The sequence below is a fragment of the Schistocerca americana genome, chromosome X (genome assembly GCF_021461395.2).
Source record: "Schistocerca americana isolate TAMUIC-IGC-003095 chromosome X, iqSchAmer2.1, whole genome shotgun sequence".
Taxonomy (NCBI): Eukaryota; Metazoa; Arthropoda; class Insecta; order Orthoptera; family Acrididae; genus Schistocerca; species Schistocerca americana.
The window spans coordinates 937,687,962-937,706,107 of NC_060130.1; the positions used below are offsets into that span (position 1 = coordinate 937,687,962).

At 38.1% G+C, this 18,146-nt stretch overlaps 1 protein-coding gene across 2 annotated transcripts in view; it reads right to left on the reverse strand.

Moving 5' to 3' along the window:
• Positions 1–6,577: 6,577 nt before the first annotated feature.
• Positions 6,578–18,146, reverse strand: part of LOC124555121 (protein-serine O-palmitoleoyltransferase porcupine) — a 132,555-nt gene continuing 120,986 nt past the window's right edge. For both annotated transcript variants that reach the window (XM_047128926.1, XM_047128925.1), the window contains 2 exons: positions 17,452–17,669; positions 6,578–7,460 (listed from right to left, as the gene is read on the reverse strand). In XM_047128926.1, the coding sequence (XP_046984882.1) occupies positions 7,027–7,460; positions 17,452–17,669 (652 nt within the window). In that variant the 3' untranslated portion in view covers positions 6,578–7,026. The remainder of the gene's footprint in view (positions 7,461–17,451; positions 17,670–18,146) is intronic.

Sequence of the window (18,146 nt, forward strand, 5' to 3'; positions counted from 1 at the left end):
ATTGAGCAGGCCAAAGAAGCATGTCAACACACTGTAGAACATGCTGGGTTAAACAGCAGTATGTGGGCGAGCGTTATCCTGCTGGAAAACACCCCCTGGAATGCTGTTCATGAATGGCAGGCCAACAGGAAGAATCAGCAAGTTGCTGTACAAATTTGCTGTCAGGGTGCATGGGATAACGACGGAGTGCTGCCACTGTCGTATGAAATTGCATCCCACCATAACTCTAGGTGTAGGTCCTGGCTCTTCCTAACCAACACAGGCTACCAATGGCACTGAGACAGAACTGGCTTTCATCAGAAAACATAACCAACCTCCACTCCACCCTCAAATGAGCTCTTGCATGTACCAAAGAAGTTGCAAATGGTGGTTTGGGAGTCAGTGGAATGCACGTTACAGGGTGTCTGTCTCAGAGCTGTCCTTTAAGTAACCAATTTGTAACAGTTCATTGTGTCACTGTGGTGCTAACTACTTCTTGAATTGTTACTGCAGATGCAGTACGATATGCCAGAGCCATATGTGGAACGCAATGGTCTTCCCCCCTTGGTAGTGCTTCTGGAGCCCAGTCTTCTTGTGACCATACCTTCTCATGACCACTGCTGCAAGTAATTGTGTACAGTGGCTACATTCCTGCCAAGTCTTTCTGCAATACCATGGAAGGAATATCCAGCTTCTCATAGCCCTGTTACACGACCTAGTTCAAACTACGTGAACTGCTGATAATGGTGTCTTCCTCATCTTCAAGGCATGCTTGACTAACATCAACTCACTATGTCCAATCTGAAAGGTAGGTAAAGCTTGCAACCATTACAGCACATATTTAAAGAAAACCTGATTTGAATCTTAATAGTGGCACTACTAGTGGCTCTCTTATGTGAATGACACAAAATTTGAATGCATGTCATCTTCCAGATGTAGAAACATGCCTAACAACTTCTGTTTCTCTCACACAACTACTTCTTGGCATTGAGATTCTTTTTCCCTTTCAGTGTATATATACAGGGTGTTTCTCCTAAGGATCATCAGGCCCATTTTCTCTGGTGTTTTGCAGATATTTGCAATTTTGTTTTAGCATTGTATAGTTGGAGTCAGCCCAAACAAATAATGCTCATTATGTCTATGCAATGGCCAGTGTCAACAAAATGTCTGCCTATTACAAATGATTTCTGCAGCAGAATTTTACATGGCCAGTTGACAGAGCTGTCCTAGATTAGTCTAGCCTGATATTCATTTTATCATTTAAACTCGAATACTACCCAGGACTCCAACAGTGACAGCACTGCCCTTGTCCTGCTGACTGCTGCCACCAAACATGCTGCACTAGTGAGTTTCTGCTGAATTGCTGTTAATTCTTTGTGTTTTACTCTCCCTGTTAATGCACATTGATAAAGTGAATATTGGACCAGACTAATTTGGGAGTGTTCTATTGAATGGGCAAGAAAATTCTGATTTAAAAATAGATATGTTTATACTGGAAAACAAACCGAGGCTTTCTATTGGCACTGGGTGGCATGTCATGAGCAGTAATTGTTTGGGCTGACTCTAGCTGCAAAACACAAAATTGCAAATATCTGCCAAAAACAGCAGACCATATGCACTTGATGATTCAGTTCCTTTAAAGAAATGAGGACAGAGCTCCCTCTTATCATTCCTGTTGTTCAAAATGATCTTAGTAATAACCACAACAATAGGCTTTACTGCAAGAAAAGTGCATATGAAAGGGAGAAGAAAACTATGTGCGAAGCTGAAGCTAGGACAGACTATGATGACAGCAAGAAGTGAATCTGAAAGCACTGTGTACTGCACATAATTGGGTATACATTATTTTTTCTCAGTGAAAATAAATGATACATGTTTCTACACACAGAAGTTCTTTTTCTCTACATTTAGTATAATCTTACAGCATGACTAAGTGAACTGTGATCCTGAGAAGGCAGAGCAATATTTTGGAACTCAAGGTGCCTTTGCTACTTGTTTTGTTTTCCTTATTCAGAGAGGAGAATGATACAGATTGTAAAAAGTTCTATTAGTATACCAGTTGCTATTTGTGTCAAGTAAAGGGACAATCTGAAATGTAGCAGGGTGGAATAGCTCCACTTGCTACATATAATCACACTCGTTACATTTATACTATTTTTTTCCCTCTCTGCTTTCTATTCCATACATAATACATATATGAAATCTCTAAAATATTATACAAGCTGCAATGTTCAAAACCTTATTATTCAGCGTATAGTTTACAGGCTACTAATAACAGTGAAAATACTTGTAGTTTATTAGAAACACTTTATGCAAAGAAATAATCAAAATTTATGATTCACTACAACTATACACACACTTAAAAATTTGATCCCACTAATAATTCTCTGATTTAGGATTGACATACTGTATTGGACAGCATTCAGTCTCATCTTTCTGAAGAACATCTTTTCTTTTCTGAAAATGTGTGATTTAAAATTACCTTCATTCAAAACTATCAGTTTCTACGATTTTTGGATCTTATAATTTAATCCTTTCAAAATCCTGACAGTCTTGTAATCATACACATAAAAGTCATGTAAGATTTCAGTCAGAAAACCTGAGTTTTGAGAAATCCTTGGTGAGATTTTTAAATCCCAACGTGTGCTCAAACTTTCATCTTATAAAACAGAATTATTATAGGCACCAGTTCTAGAACATTCAGTCAACTGATAACCAAAATAATGTCTTTGTCTATTTTGGCTTTATACACTACTTTTCCTGTCCTTTATGTTAATATCTGAAATTTAATAGCTTAGTATGTTAACATTTTGTAATATCTGTCCTACCTGCATCTTTAAATAGGTGTCACTCACAGAGCCCCAATTGGTTGGTAGCTGGCATTCGAAGGACACAATTACTATGCTACATGTTAGTCAGTTTGTTCATTTAGTCAGTTGGCACCCAGTATTCATTTTGTAAAGCTCCACATCAGCAGTGTATAATTAAACTATGTCAATACAGACCTTTGTATGATACAATCATTTTGTGGAAACAGAGTCCTATTGCCACTAGTATGTAGGCTTTCTGATCTGATAAATGACTCAGGCCAACACTAATCTACAGCTGATCATCATAATGAGTGATAATATTAATAAACATGTAAGAATGTGAAATCTAAGATGAAAGAAAAAATAAAAAATGTGTGCACTTCATTTAAAATATACTTCAATATCTTTTTCAACACTGATACGTAGTAAATTACTGAGGAACACAGAAAACAGGTTGGTAAGGTAAGTTCCATTCATTTCCCTTGGAAGACCAAGAGGAAACAGTGTTGCTTTCACTGACAGGCACACACTCAGTTCTTGATTAGACTGTATGTTGTCACAAGCAAAGTTTATCCTGAATTTGATATTTTTTCTATAAAATGTAAATAACAATTTTTACTAACAATGCACCAGTTTGTTAAGGATAGTAATATAACTGAATTTTATATACAGTGTGTTACCATGAAACAAACATGTGACGTCTGGAGGCACCCTACTTCATCAATATTCCATTGCTGCTGCTGATGTTCCATGTGTGTATGTATGTCAAGTGCCTAACTGACGAGTATGCATGTATTGCTGGATTGTATTTGTGCTGTTATGGCCTTTATTAAAGGAAAGGAGACTGCAAATCCTGGTACTGACAAATTGCTGATTGTTTTTTTGGTAACACTGAAGGGGCTGCTGAGATAAATGCCCTTATCTGACAGAGCTATCATCAACACTTCACATGACTTTACTCATGAAATGTTATCAAGTTTTGGTATTTAATTTGTGACGTACAGCAGCATAGTCTGTAATTATGAACTGCATGCCATCATGTCTTCTCCCAATGCCTGCCACATAATGGCAATGAAAACTTTTTTTGGCAGCAGGATCTGAGCTGACTACCTCTGGTTTGAGTACAAAATGTATTAGTGATCTGTACACTGAAGGGTGTTTAGTATGGTTTATATTACAGCATTTCATATAACAACAACTTTTGTCCATAGGTCCTGAGACTTTTGTGCTACAGAATGATTTGAATCTATTAAAAATGGTAGGCACCATGACCAAGAGAAACCACATGAAGACACTTACCAGTACAACACAGATCCACATTTGATTTAATCAAGATGAGGTGCAACATGAGCACATCTAGCTACTCTCCTTCTTTAGGGATAGGCAGCATTCAAAATGCTGATACGGTACAAGCAATACATTAGTCAGCAGTTCGGTACATGCTAACTTTAAACCGCAACATTTTGCATTAGTGTGACGGTTATACCTGTTACAGTATGGTCCAAAATAATATTGCCACCTACAAATTTTACTTAATGTATGTCAAAACAGCAACAGAGAGGCTGTTTCAATGGTTTATTAAATTTTTTGTTTAAGGTGAAATTAAGTTGTACAGAACAAATTATATAAAATTAAAATTTTGTGCGCCTACCCCATGCCTTTTTAAGAGCTTTAACTCTATGTATCATTGACCTGACAAATTTTCCACATGTACCAGGTTCAATTTCATGGTACCAGATGTGAGCAATTTTCTTAATGAACTCTATTCTACGGGTACAACAACATTTACCTAGTTTTTTAGACATCATTGCCCACAATACTCAGAAGGTTTTATGTCTGAAGAATTTGGGGGTCACCATAACTGTTCATTAGCCAGATCTGCACGACACTCCTGGACAACCCTGCCACAGTGACTGCTAGCATTGTCATTTTCAAAAATGAAGACCCAGTTTTCTCCACTGAAATGATCTCCTGCGGTATTTAATAACTTATTTTGAAGGATATCACAGTAGTTTAACCCAGTAACTGAACCTAGGTGAATCTTAGATCTTCCCACTCCTTTAGACACATTGCTCCCCACAGCATTACTCTTTCACTGAACTACTTCATTTCCACAACACAATCTTCCTTCATTATTACTCTCCTGGCTCCACTCGCAGTTTCAAACCACTGTCATTGCCATACACACTAAATTTCTTCTCTTTCCCAGTCCTTGGATGAGCTGTGTTGGTACAGATCGAGAAACCTTTTTCTTTTTTCAACATGCTTTTTTGTTAGGTGGGCTTCCTTTGCAGGTTTTTTCTTCATAAGGCTGAGATCAGAAAGGCATCCTAAGACCGCTTGATGGGAAGCTGAGACCCAGAACTCATGCTCAATCATAATAGCAATCTGCCTTGATCTCAGTTTTCTTTCTTGGTGTGCTATCATTTTCATTGTTCAGCACAGTCTGGGACTGCAGATTTTCTTTGGATCACTTTTGTACCTCAAACTTCTCTTTCCAGTTTCAGCTTGTTTCTTCAATACATCTGTCACAGTTCTGTCGTCGACTAATAATTTCCTAGCAACTTCCCTATTCGAGAGTTCTTCAGCTTTAAGTCCCAAAATAATCCCTTGCTTCCTTGGAGAAATGTGTTTTCTCTTTCCCATAACCTTTAAAATCAAATATTTGTATAGTTAACTAGAAAATGCTAAAGTTATGGTTATTTATGTTATTATAGTGCAAAAGATAAATATAAAACTTTCTTGGTACTTACTGAATGATTTTTTGAAACAATAAATGCAAAGGATTCTGTGTAGCAAATAATACAAAAGTGGAGGGAAGACAAACTAGAGATATCTGGTGGAGTGTAATGAAACTTCGAAGTATATAAGTGCCATCAAGTGCCAATTATTGTACCTAACTGATATGTATTTTATTTCAAGCTTTCTCATACCAAATAAAAAAAAAAAAATCACCTTTCTTATGGATATGTACTGTACAACATATTTTAAGTAATCACTCAAACAAAGCTGGCATGAATGGAGACTACTTCTAAAGTTCATAAATATGCTAATGTAAAACAGTTAGCATCAAAAGTTCAAATGCTCAAGCAAGAAAGGTCAATAATAGATTCATGTCCATTATAATTATCCAGGCTGTTATGCTGTGGTCAGTTGATGAATTCTGTGTCGATTCCCAACGTTTCGTCTCCGACTGCGGGAGACATCTTCAAGGGAGTCTGTAGCTCAATGGAAGGTCCAACACACCCACTGGCTCGCTACTGACTCAAAAAAATTTTCCACTTACTAGCACTTACTAGTAGCGAGCCAGTGGGTGTGTTGGACCTTCCATTGAGCTATGGACCCCCTTGAAGATGTCTCCCGCAGTCGGAGATGAAACGTTGGGAATCGACACAGAATTCATCAACCGACCATGGCATAACAGCCCGGATAATTATAATGGACATGATATTTCCGGCCGTGAAAGTCTACACTTTAGTAATAATAGATTCATTTAATGCAAGCTAAAGTACAGTCAAAGCGCTTACTGGGGATATTATTTTGGACCATACTGTATATTCGTTTACAGCATTTTACACTATTTCCTGTTGAAGTGTTGTGTCTAATGGAATACACAATTAATTATACAGATATAGATTACTTCTGTACAGTTACAGCTTATGCATGGTGGGTGATTGTTTACTCCTATTTTTATGTTATATTTGTGTACTCCTGATGCAAGTAGCACTGGCCCATTCAATTTAAAATATACATAAAATGGATGGAATCATGTTGAGCAGCCCAACTGCTATGGTTTACCACATCACTTTATTGTATTTTGCACATAAATAAAGGATAACAAAATAAATCCAGAAGTTTTTCAAGGAGCTGGTTGTTGTCAAACAGCTTTGTTCACTCTAAACAATTACTAAAGATTTATGCACAATGTCAATTTTTAAACTAAAACTTATTTTCTTTTAATAATACTTTTTTGTGAACTCAAGACATTGCAAAAGTTTCCACCAGAAATAAGTTTGTAGCTGTGGACACACTGTCAAATCATGTCTACAATTTCTTACAGAGCACTAATTTATACATTGTAAAGGACAGCATGATGGCTGGAATCTTACCTGTACTGATATTTGATTTGCATTTCACTCTGCTGTTTGCTGCAAAGGCAGAATATCTGGCATGTCACGAAAAACTAAGGGAAGGATGTGTGTCGAGTGTTGGTGCTTGGAAAAGAAAGTATTCATATTTAAATAAGAAGATAAAAAATATATGTTCCCAGTGCAAACCAGTGACTGGCATAATTCAACACTGACCATTTTGCCAATGTGTGTGAGTAATTATAACCTTCATCTTGAAGTTTATCTGACATGTCAAACATTACTCCCAAATATGATAAATGAAATGCAGCAATTGCACCAAAGCCTATGTTAATCAATATAACTGAAAGTCTCTTTTCTTTGTAGCGATGTGCACAATCTTTCCTACATGGACGCACTAAAATACAGGCACCAAACACCGTAGCCAATTTCTGTCGCAACACGTATTCAGCATATGTATATGCTCCCAATGACAGTAGAACAGCTGCCAACTGAAAATTCAAGCCATGTAGCAAGGAACTTACAGCATATGTTGACAGAATAGCAGCAAAGCTTCCCATAGGTTTCGTGGTACGGAACACATCTGCAAAAAGAAAATGTCAGATGAAATTTTAACCTTACGTACAGCAAGAAATATATGACTCCTAATTTATATTGTGAATCCAACATTATTTCCAAGCATATTTTCCATATTGTATGTTTTCACATACATCTATTAAACTGGCAAGTAAAACTGAATACCGGGGTCTGCAATTTCCAATTACTTTCTGGTGCAATTAATGAGTTAATTTATGACAATCTAAAATATAGTTATACAGAGTTACCTACGGGAACAAATGTTTTACAAATGAGCATTAGTATGTTTACTTATACAGAAAAATCTTTTATTTACACAAAAATCAAAGGTTAACATCTGTTTAATTACACATGGTCACTTACGAACAATTACATCATCCAAGTGTCAGCCATTCTTTTTAATACTATTTTTAACACTTCGCCAGAAGTTACTCTTAACTAGGGCCAACAGGTGTTGGTCAATCAAACCCATCTCCTCTTTAATGACAGCAGTTGACCCAATTAAATTTTTTGAAAACACAGACACACTCTTTTAAATCCCCTCCCCCTCCGCCCCCCCCCCTCCCGAAAGAAGAAAGTCTGAGCATCTTGCTGGCCATCGCATGTTACCAAAGTGAGAAACGAGGTGTCCCAGGAAAGTATTCCTCACAACTGACATGGACGCATTTGCAGTATGCAGTGTTGCAGCATTCTATTCAAAATAAACATTCCTTGTGTTTATCTGCCATATCCACAATTCTGATAGAAAGAACTAATACATGTAGTAACATTTAGAGCTCACTGTGACTTTTACGCCACTGGCACAACACACAACCACATGTTGTTGGGAGTAGAGGGGTCTTTCATGAACTATGTAAGGCTGTTGAGGGGCCCAAAAACAACTTGTAAGTGAAAATGTGGCTCACTGCTCATAAAAAAATACTGCATTTGAGTCACCTTCAAAGATCACTTACATACACACAGCAAAGAAGACTCCCTATTGTAAGTCTGCATCTTTGATCTGCTGAATGACCAGCATTCTATATAAATGGAATTTTAAACCGAAACACAACATCTTTCTTGCAGACTCTTGGCTCATCTGTAGACAGTGTGGATGTTGCCATGCAGATTGACTCAGGTACCTGATGATTGCCTCCCTCACACCTGTGGTGTTTTTAGGTGTCCTTACTTTTTTTATCAGAACCAAGTAGCTTATTCTTAAGAATGTTTCCCATTGTTCTGAAAGCTGTAAGCGACTGTAGGATTGTATTCCATCTTTCAGCTGTGTGAATAAAATGGTGATGAAATAGCCATTGTGTTGAATCAACAGCCCCTGCATTTAGGACAAAGGTAACATATGTGAACACGTGATTCCCTATCATCTACTGTTCAATTGCTACTAAAATGGTGACCAGGCCTGAAATGAATGATCTACGCTCCCCCTCCTTTCCACCACCTACTGCGGTGTGCTAGCCTGCTTAAGAATGTCCATTTCTCATATGCTACCTTGAGTAACTTAAGATTCTTTGTACTTCTGTTGCTTCTTTTAGTGAAACCATTATAGAATGAGTAGATGAAATACTGGCCATTTAGATCATCTTTGAAAGGCCTCTGTAGTTTGAAACAATGAAGAGTGTGTAGCTGAGAAAAACTATATGTGCAGGGGAGGACATTATTCCAATAATGGAATTTCACACGTAGAAATGAAACAAACAAAAAAAGCAAGATTGTTATGGTTTAATGGCTTATAAATATTAATGTCAGAAGAAACAGTGTGAGACAAGGTAGAATGAGGTTGGGGGAAAAATTGGTTCTGGCATTGTTTTAGGAACCATCCTAGCATTTATTTAAGTAATTTATAAAAGTGGAAAACTTAAAGCAGGTTGGTATAACGGGGATTTGAGCCTGTCTCATTCCCAATACAAGTTCAGTCTCTTAATCACTCAGCATGAAAATGAAACAAAGATTAACACAGATCACCATTCACCTTTACAATAATAAGTAAATGTGACTGGTAGTTGCTCAGCACAGCACAATTAATCTCTGGTCCATGGGCCTCTGATAATCACCAGTTTCTATGAATCGCCAGCTAGCACTTCCTACAACCCATCTAACTTAGCCCTCAAGCTTGCTTATTTTCTCTCCCTACTGTCTTTGTCCCTGCCTATTTGTTTTCTGTACCTATTCTATCCCTAACTTTTGCTACTGTTTTCTGTCCCTGTTATATCCCTATCTTTTGCTAGTTTCAGATTTATCCAAGTTCTTGCTTTTATCATGTTTCACCCCTTTTCCTTAAATGCCCAATAGTTTTTCAGCCATCTTCCTGTCACCTTCTCTACTCTCCCCTCCCCCTTCTCCAACTTCGTTCTATTTATCGTGTGCAGACTACCTGTGCCTCACGTGCTTCTGGGAGCTGTATTTCCATCAACTTAACTGATTTTCCCTCCACTTAGTTGGTCTATGCAACATTCCAGCATCTTCTCCACCTACACCATGTCGTCTTTTCTCCGCCTCCATAGCTGAGTTGTCAGTGTGGCAGAATACCATGCGAGCAGACCGGGTTTGATTCCTGGCTGGGTTGGAGATTTTCTCTGCTCGGGGACTGGATGTTTTGTTGTCTTCATCGACATGCAAAGTGGCGTCAACTGAAAAGACCTGCACCAGGTGAACTGTCTACCACACGGGGGGCCCTCACCACATGACATTTCATGCACAATTTAGCCTGCTAACTGCAGTTACACTGCAACAATCTTTCTGCTCAAAAGATGAGTTGGAGTCTGAGGGATTACTGAACAGCTGCTTCATCTTTGTGATCTGTCCTCTTAATAAAAATGGCCAAATGGTTATTTACAAGCCCAGATCGAGTGGAAGATAAAGGTGCATGGCAAAGGAGAAGGTGATGTTGGAATGTGACACAAATTCAGAGAAAACTATTTTCTCCAATAAGGAATAGTGATTAATGCACTTCTTTTTATTTTACACACAATCACAGGATGTGATTACTGATTTGTACCACAATACAATACAAGAGTGTAATTTTTTGAGAAAATGACAGACAGAATGTGCGGTTTTTCCCCGCTTATATCAAGTAGCAGCCTGTGAAGATGACATAGAAAAGGAAATTTTGGTCGACCACTGAAGTGGTGTAAATGTGACCAGTGAGGATGAAGAAAGTGAACTTTCCTGTGAAAAAAATCAGAAGCAAAATATATGACATCACAAGTCTAGAATGCATAGAAGATGGACCACTGAGTTGATAGGAAGGTACAGGATGGTTTTTGCAAAAAGACTCTGAGTAACACAGGGCCCAACATATTGAATAAAAATACACCCTCATAAACCAAAATTTAGGCAGCCTTATCTAATACCACAGGTCATAAAAGAAGTTGTAGAAAAGGACTCTCAGAAAATGCTGGCAATAGGAGAGATAAAAATAGCTCTGAGTCACTACAATAGCCTGTTAGTCATAGTGGCAAAGAATGACAATGTGAGGCTTGTTTTCGGCACCTGTTAAGCCAACAAAGTGTTTGGACCAAAAAGGGGTTACCCAGAGAATATAGAAGAGCTTAAAAAAAATCAAGGGAGTAAAAATCTTTAAAAGTTGTGATTTAATGTCAGGATGCCATCAAGTCCAATCAGATCTGGAATTCTGACAATATACAGCATTTTTAAATGAAGGACAATGTTATCAGTGCCGAATGAAGCCAGACTCAGTACTAGAGGAAGAATTGTTAAAGAAAATTATGATGTAAGTGGACAATGTTTCGATAGCCAACAAAACTTGGGAGGAACACATGAAGACATTGGAGGAGAGATTCAAAAGATTGGCACTTGCAAGTGCAAGAGTTAATTTTCAAAAATCTGAGTTTTTGGAGGCAGGAGATACCATTCCTATGATATATTGTGGGGCCATAGGGGATTAGACCTGACCCAGACAAGGTGATGGCAATAAGAGATTTCCCGATACCAAAAAACATGAAAAAATTAAGGAGTGGTCCCTGGGATTTCTGTCATCACTTCACTGATGAAAAACCTTTAAATAGTGAGGCACTACATAGACAGTTAAAGAAAAACAATGAGTGGTGTTGGCGGCAGAATGTACAACAGATTTTGGAAAAGCAAAAAAAGAATTTGGATGACAAACAAACATTGTCTCATCCAGATATGATAACATTCTACCTAGGTTGTGTGTCAGAGTCCAACTGCACCAAATGGAAGAAGAAGCTGGAAATGAGGAGACAGAAACAGTGGCTTTTGGCAGTCGTGTGTTACATGCCCACAAGCAAAAATACTCCTTAATTGAAAAGGACACACTGGTAGTGGTGTTTGGTTTCACTAAGTTTAGGTATTACCTTTCTGGGTGAAAGTTGATTGAGGTGACAGATCATAAGTGCCTGTCATTTATGCTAATGAGGTAGATTGACAAGGTGGATGCTTGCTCTTCAAGAGTTTCATTTTGATGTACAATACATGTCAGAAGAACAACAGATGGTGCCAGATGTACTGTCATGTTTGCCATTAGACCTCAAAAGTCAACAGCCATAGCTTTAGGATCAGCTGAAATTAGAGAACAGTACCAGGAAAGGATAATGTGGACACTCAAAAATGCTAGAGAATCCGATAACATTGAATACCAGTAGGAAATAATTAAAGACACAGTGGAGACATCTGTAAATTAAATGCTAGGAATTGAAGTACGGCATGTGAGATTTCCATGGTTTGATGCTGAATGCAAAATGGTTACAGAAGAAAAGACCAAGGCAAATAAGAGGACACTACAATAACAGTGTACAGGCAGGATGGTAGGACACTATAAAGAAAAATGGAGGATTGAAAAGAGAACCCACCAAAGAAGATAGAGTGGATGAAAGCAAATACTGAATAAATGGAGCTTCTGAGGAATAAGGAAGAGCTAAGGAAATTCTATGGAGAAGTAAATCAAGCACAGAAACCCTTCAATGGTACAAGTAGTCTGATAAAAGGTGAAGCAGGAAAAATTTTAAGTGAGGAGAAAGGCATGTGTGAAAGGTAGTGTCAACACTTTGAAAAACTCCTCACCCCAGAATAACAACATCGAGAGACCAAACAGAAGTACACACAGAAAAGGACTGGCAGCATAAATCCAACAAACCTACAAGAAATAACAGCTGCCATGAAGAAACTGAAAAGGAACAAGGTGAAAAAGAACAAGGTAGCAGAAACACACCGTATCCCAGAAGAACTGCTTACGCAAGGAGGCAATGAACTGGAACGGATCTTCCTACAGATGACTACTTTAGTATGGTCAGAGGAGAAAATACCCCAGCAATGGAGAGAAGGGATAATATGCCCCATATAAAAGAAGGGAGATCAGTTTGAATGTGATAACTACAGGTGAATCACAGTATTTAACTTGGGTTAAAATATTCTCCAACATAATATTCAACCATCTCCTCCCACTCATTCAGGGAGACATGGGGTTAAATCAACATTAATTTCTTCCAGGAAAGTCAACTGCAGATCAGATCTATACTCTAAGGTGAATGCTAGAGAAAATTATCAAATTTGGAATTGGCATGCCTCTCTGCTTTATAGACTTTAAAAGCTTCCTATGACAGCATAGATTGAGAGCAACTACACCATGCCCTGGCTGAAATTAAGAATCCCTAGAAAATTAGTAAGGTTTGTGATAATGACAATGAGTGAGACATGAAGTAGCATAAGAATGGGAAGTATGTTGTCTGATACATTAAACATCAAAAATGGGGTATGGCAAGGAGATGCACTGGCCTGCCTCCTTTTCAATGCTGCCCTGGAGAAGGTAGTGAGGGAAGCAAACCAGTTTTCAGAAAGGCACCAAAATTCCACAAATCAGAGCATATACTTGCTAATATGGATGACATAGATATAGTGGCAAGAACCCAAAAGGCAATGGAAGAGACATTCACCACACTTGAACAGGCTAGAAGGAACATGGATTAAACATTAACCAGCAGAAATCAAAATAAATGGCTGCCAGAAAGGCATGAAAGGAGAACATGCCAGCCTAAATAACAGTGGGAAACTATACCTTTGAGAGAGCTGAGCTGGGTTCAACATTCACCTCCTCAAATTGCACTTCCCACGAAATCAAAGACTGCTCGTAGCCAATAGAGCTTATTTTACTCTAACAACACTCATCATCATCATCATCATCATCATCAAGGCTCCTGATCTGCACCACCAAGTTACTCATCTACTAGACACTTTTCAGTACCTGCACTCACATATGCCTCCGAAAGCTGGAACCTAATAGCAAAAAGACATGGAAAACCTGAGGGCATTAAAAAAAATAAAAAATAATAGAAAAATAATAATTTCTTTGAAGAATTATTAGTTGAATTTTTGAAAGAGGAATATGGAGGAAAAGCTACAATCATCAGTCGTACAACATTTATAAAGACCCACCTATCAGAAGAGCAGTGAAATCATCCAGATTCAAGTGGCCTGGGCATTTACCACGTATGTATGATGCAGAAGTAGCCAAAATGGCATTACAAGGAAATATAGGAGGACAAAGAGGGCACGATAAAATAAAAATCAGATGGGAGTTGGGAGTCACTGATGATCTCTGTAAAATGGGTTATAGAACTGAGAGCTCTAGCAATGGACCGAGATAAATAGTGGAAAATTGTTGAAAACACCAAGGCTCACAATGAGCTATAAATGGTTCAAATGGCTCTGAGTACTATGGGACTTAACATCTGAGGTCATCAGTCCCCTAGAACTTAGAACACCTTAAACCTAGCTAACCTAAGGACATCAAACACATCGATGCCCGAGGCAGGATTCAAACCTGCGACCGTAGCGGTCGCGCAATGAGCTATAAAGCCGAAGAAGAGGAAGAAGAAGAAGAAATAGTTTAGCCTGTGGATTGTGCTTCCAAATATATACACATCCTTTCATTTGCATGAAAGTAACTGAGAGTTTAATAAATTTTTCTCTTCTAGCAAACTGAATAACTTTAAATGTATATTGTACTAGTCATTGTTGCCCTCAGAATGTAAATCATTTCCAGCATTGTAAGACTACATATGACTGCCTGTAATGCACAAGACTGAAGCCTTTGCTTTCATACTTGACACATTTTTTATTTAAGTGCTTGTCTAGTACGAAAACTTTAGGGAAAATTAATAATGGCAGATTTTGTGAAAATATTGATAAATGTGTTTGTTTCTATGTACTTTCCTTTCAGATTTAAATTTAATACTTCCATAATTATTTGAATGAACTCAAGAAAGATACAATTTTACTACTTTTAGTATTGCATCATTATACTTAATAAATCTTGCTATAGATAATATTGTTGTAAAATTTCACATAGTATGCATGGATGAATGTAATGTGTGTGCATTAAAAAACTGTTAACAAGATTTCTTTCTTTGGAGTTATGAGGGTGCTATTGCCATTTACTGTCTTTCAGTTCATGGTAATTTGTTATTTAGATCTTTAGGGATAGATTTTCTACATTCTCTCTTTTCAAAATTTTGGGGGTCTTTCTCAGAAATGGAGGGTGATTTTTCTTTATTTCCAAAAATTCTTGCTTCTCGTGGATTTTGAAAACATCTAGTTGGGGGACATGAGGATACAGATATCAATTCTGTCCCTGGCTAACCGCATCTATCCTTATGCACCTTTGCTCCAGCAAGGTAGCGTCGCTGACAGGGAAGACCCATCATGCGATCGGGGTGATTTTGGCACCTGTAGATCTTTAGGCGGAAGAGTGAGCCACTCTGGTTTGAGAAGCCATGCAAAAGGGATCATGTACAATAAATCTCTTTAATGTCATGGGAAAATAATTTGCAGAAATGATTGTATTTCATTACCCAGGAAATGACATTTAATTCAATTGCAAATGTTAAGTACCTACCAGCAATGGCCAACTCAAACCAAGTGGTGTTTAGTGAATGACTGTGGTTGTAGAACAAGTGAGAACCGACACATAGGGACATCTTACTTGTGACTGAAGTATAATAAATTGAGTATTTATTAAATCTGTGTTAACATCATTTAACTCTATCATTTTAATGCTAGTCTATTGGCGGGGATTATGAACAGAGTTATAGGAGAGAGAGATAGGAAACATGTCAGTAGGTTCACGGTCAAGAACTTTCATGATCTGGCATGTGTACCTTGGGTGTAAGTTTGCCTTCCTATGCTGTCAAGAGCCAACAAGTCTGACATCTATGAATTTTAATTAAAAAGGAGGAACAGCTTAAAAGATTCAGCTCACAAAACATTCATATATCCAATCACATATGAAAATTTGAGATGAAATAACTTTAATATTATGATGTTCATGTAATTTCTGTTACACTATGTCCCCTGGTTTCATATCACTCCTACAAAGATTAGCTATAGTACTACTCAGATGATGTAACAGAATTCCCCTTGTTTGTAACATACAAGCAAATTATAATTTATTTTCTGGGGTAAGTTTTTTTAAGCCCGCAACAGCAGCTTCACAGTACCTGTCTTCTTACATTCAAATTTAGGAAATGGCTTGTTGGAGGTGTCAAGTGAAAGCGTTATAACATGACCTGGAAATTGTGATCAGAACACAGTGAAGTCAGAAGCAACCGTCAGTGACCCATGTGCCAAGTGGACCAACAGCTCTTATGCATCACAGCCTTCCGCATGACGAAATGAGGCAGCAAGTCATCAGGAAGTACTACAGCTCGACTCACTGGCAGTTACAACAGCTAGTCATTGCCTCTATTCCAGGTAATTCACTGTGAAACACAAATCCTGCCACCACCACAAAGTCAGTGGGGAGCAACAGCATTTAAGCTTGTCCAAACCAGCCTGTCAGCACTCTAACATCTGGGCGGTTAAGCCACATTGAACCTGTGCTGCTCACACTATGCTGATGATGCAGCCAAATCTACTGCCTCTGGGATAGGAACAGCTACCTACCATCTACGCATCTGGACACCACGGCAGCTCTGCACTTTTGACACCGTGGGAGGAGTACGACATGGGGATCCACCACTCCTCCCTGGCCTTATGGGACATCAACAGAAGACCTCCACACACTGATACTTGGGCATGACGTGCCCAGAAGTTCGCGTAGCAACCCCTGCTGGCCACACCTTTCCTAACTGGTGAATCCAACAATTTGGCAAAGCAGCAGCAGCAGCGTGTGCAATTAGCAGCTGGGAAATGCCATGACATTCACCTTGCCCACCACCTTTACTTGCAGTTCCAAGCCAATGCTTGTAAACGAGCTGCAATAAAGAAGTTCTTGTAACTTTGACCAGACCTTTTTTGGCTGCAAACCTCACATTTCTTCAGCAGAGAATCTCAGCCCACAACTAGCTATGCTAGAAATTTCACTGTAACCTACAGTGCAGGAGTCAACCACTGTTATAGAGGGAAAGAGCCTAAGTGATGAAACTGATGTCATTTAGACATTACATACCAATATATATTAATCCTAAAAGTGGTTACTGATGCTGTATATATACCATGTTAAATATTGCAAAATAGGAGATTTATTTTCCAACAGGATGTACATACTCGAGTGGGGTATGTCTTTCACAATCAACAGATTTCTCTCAAAAATGTGTATATGTGAAAAGCCACTAACGTTTTTTGTTGCTACCACTATAAAAAATCTGCTGTTTGTGCCTTCAGCAAACAGAAAAATGATACAGGAAATGTACTGTTCTTACAAGAGGAGAGGCTGCAACATGAAATTTTTTTTTTTTTTTTTCTCTTCACAACTCCAAAGTGTAAGGTATAACGTGAAGGAAATATAACCACGTGAAGGAAATATAACCTTAAAATTAAAGGAAGATAGGAAACAATGTTTGATATAATGTGTATGAATTCTTTTATTATTTACAATACGTGAAACATACGGTTATAATGTAGGGCCCAGTTATTTTGCACAGGAAAACCACAAAATAACATCAATCTTACAGAATGGAGATTGGTAAGTTTGTAATATTTTGTGTATTACACAGCTATATAAATGTACAGAAGAATAAAATACTCACAATTTTTCAGCCAATTGTGCATAGGAATGTTCCAGTACACGACGACTTGAACTAATGACCGAGGTACTTCAATAAACTGCGGTCTAGCTACTGGGAGGCTAAACAGTGGATCAGTTCGTTGGCCAAATCCACATAGAATAGCTGATGCTTCTGACAAGAAAGAAACAAAGTAATGACTCGACCTGAATGAGAGAGCATCACGATAAGCTGTCCACCACCTGCAACAGACACAAAATTTAATCAGTATTTGGAATGTATTTTATATTACTTTAAATGTGTTTACTACTTTGAGAAGAATGTCATGGTTTCCAAAGCAGTGACTGTTGTGGGAACCTATGCAGACACACAACATTCTAGAAGGCAGAACATCCATATACCATGCTATGAGCAATCCCATTAGCTGCTGAGCATGCAACACCACAGCCTCTTCAAATATTTCTACCATTTCATTTCTAACTATTCAATGATGACGACTTAAGTTTTGAACTCTGACTTTAGTTTTATGAACATTATTCACTTTCATGTTCACTCTTGGATTCTGTCAAGTTGCTTATACAGCAAAAACAACTAAACACTACATTCATTCACTGTTCATGGTAAATGCAGGAATTTGGTAGTTCCTACTTCTGTGTATTCTTATCAGTTTGATGGTGATAATCTATTGACCAACATACACAATTATTAACATGATATTT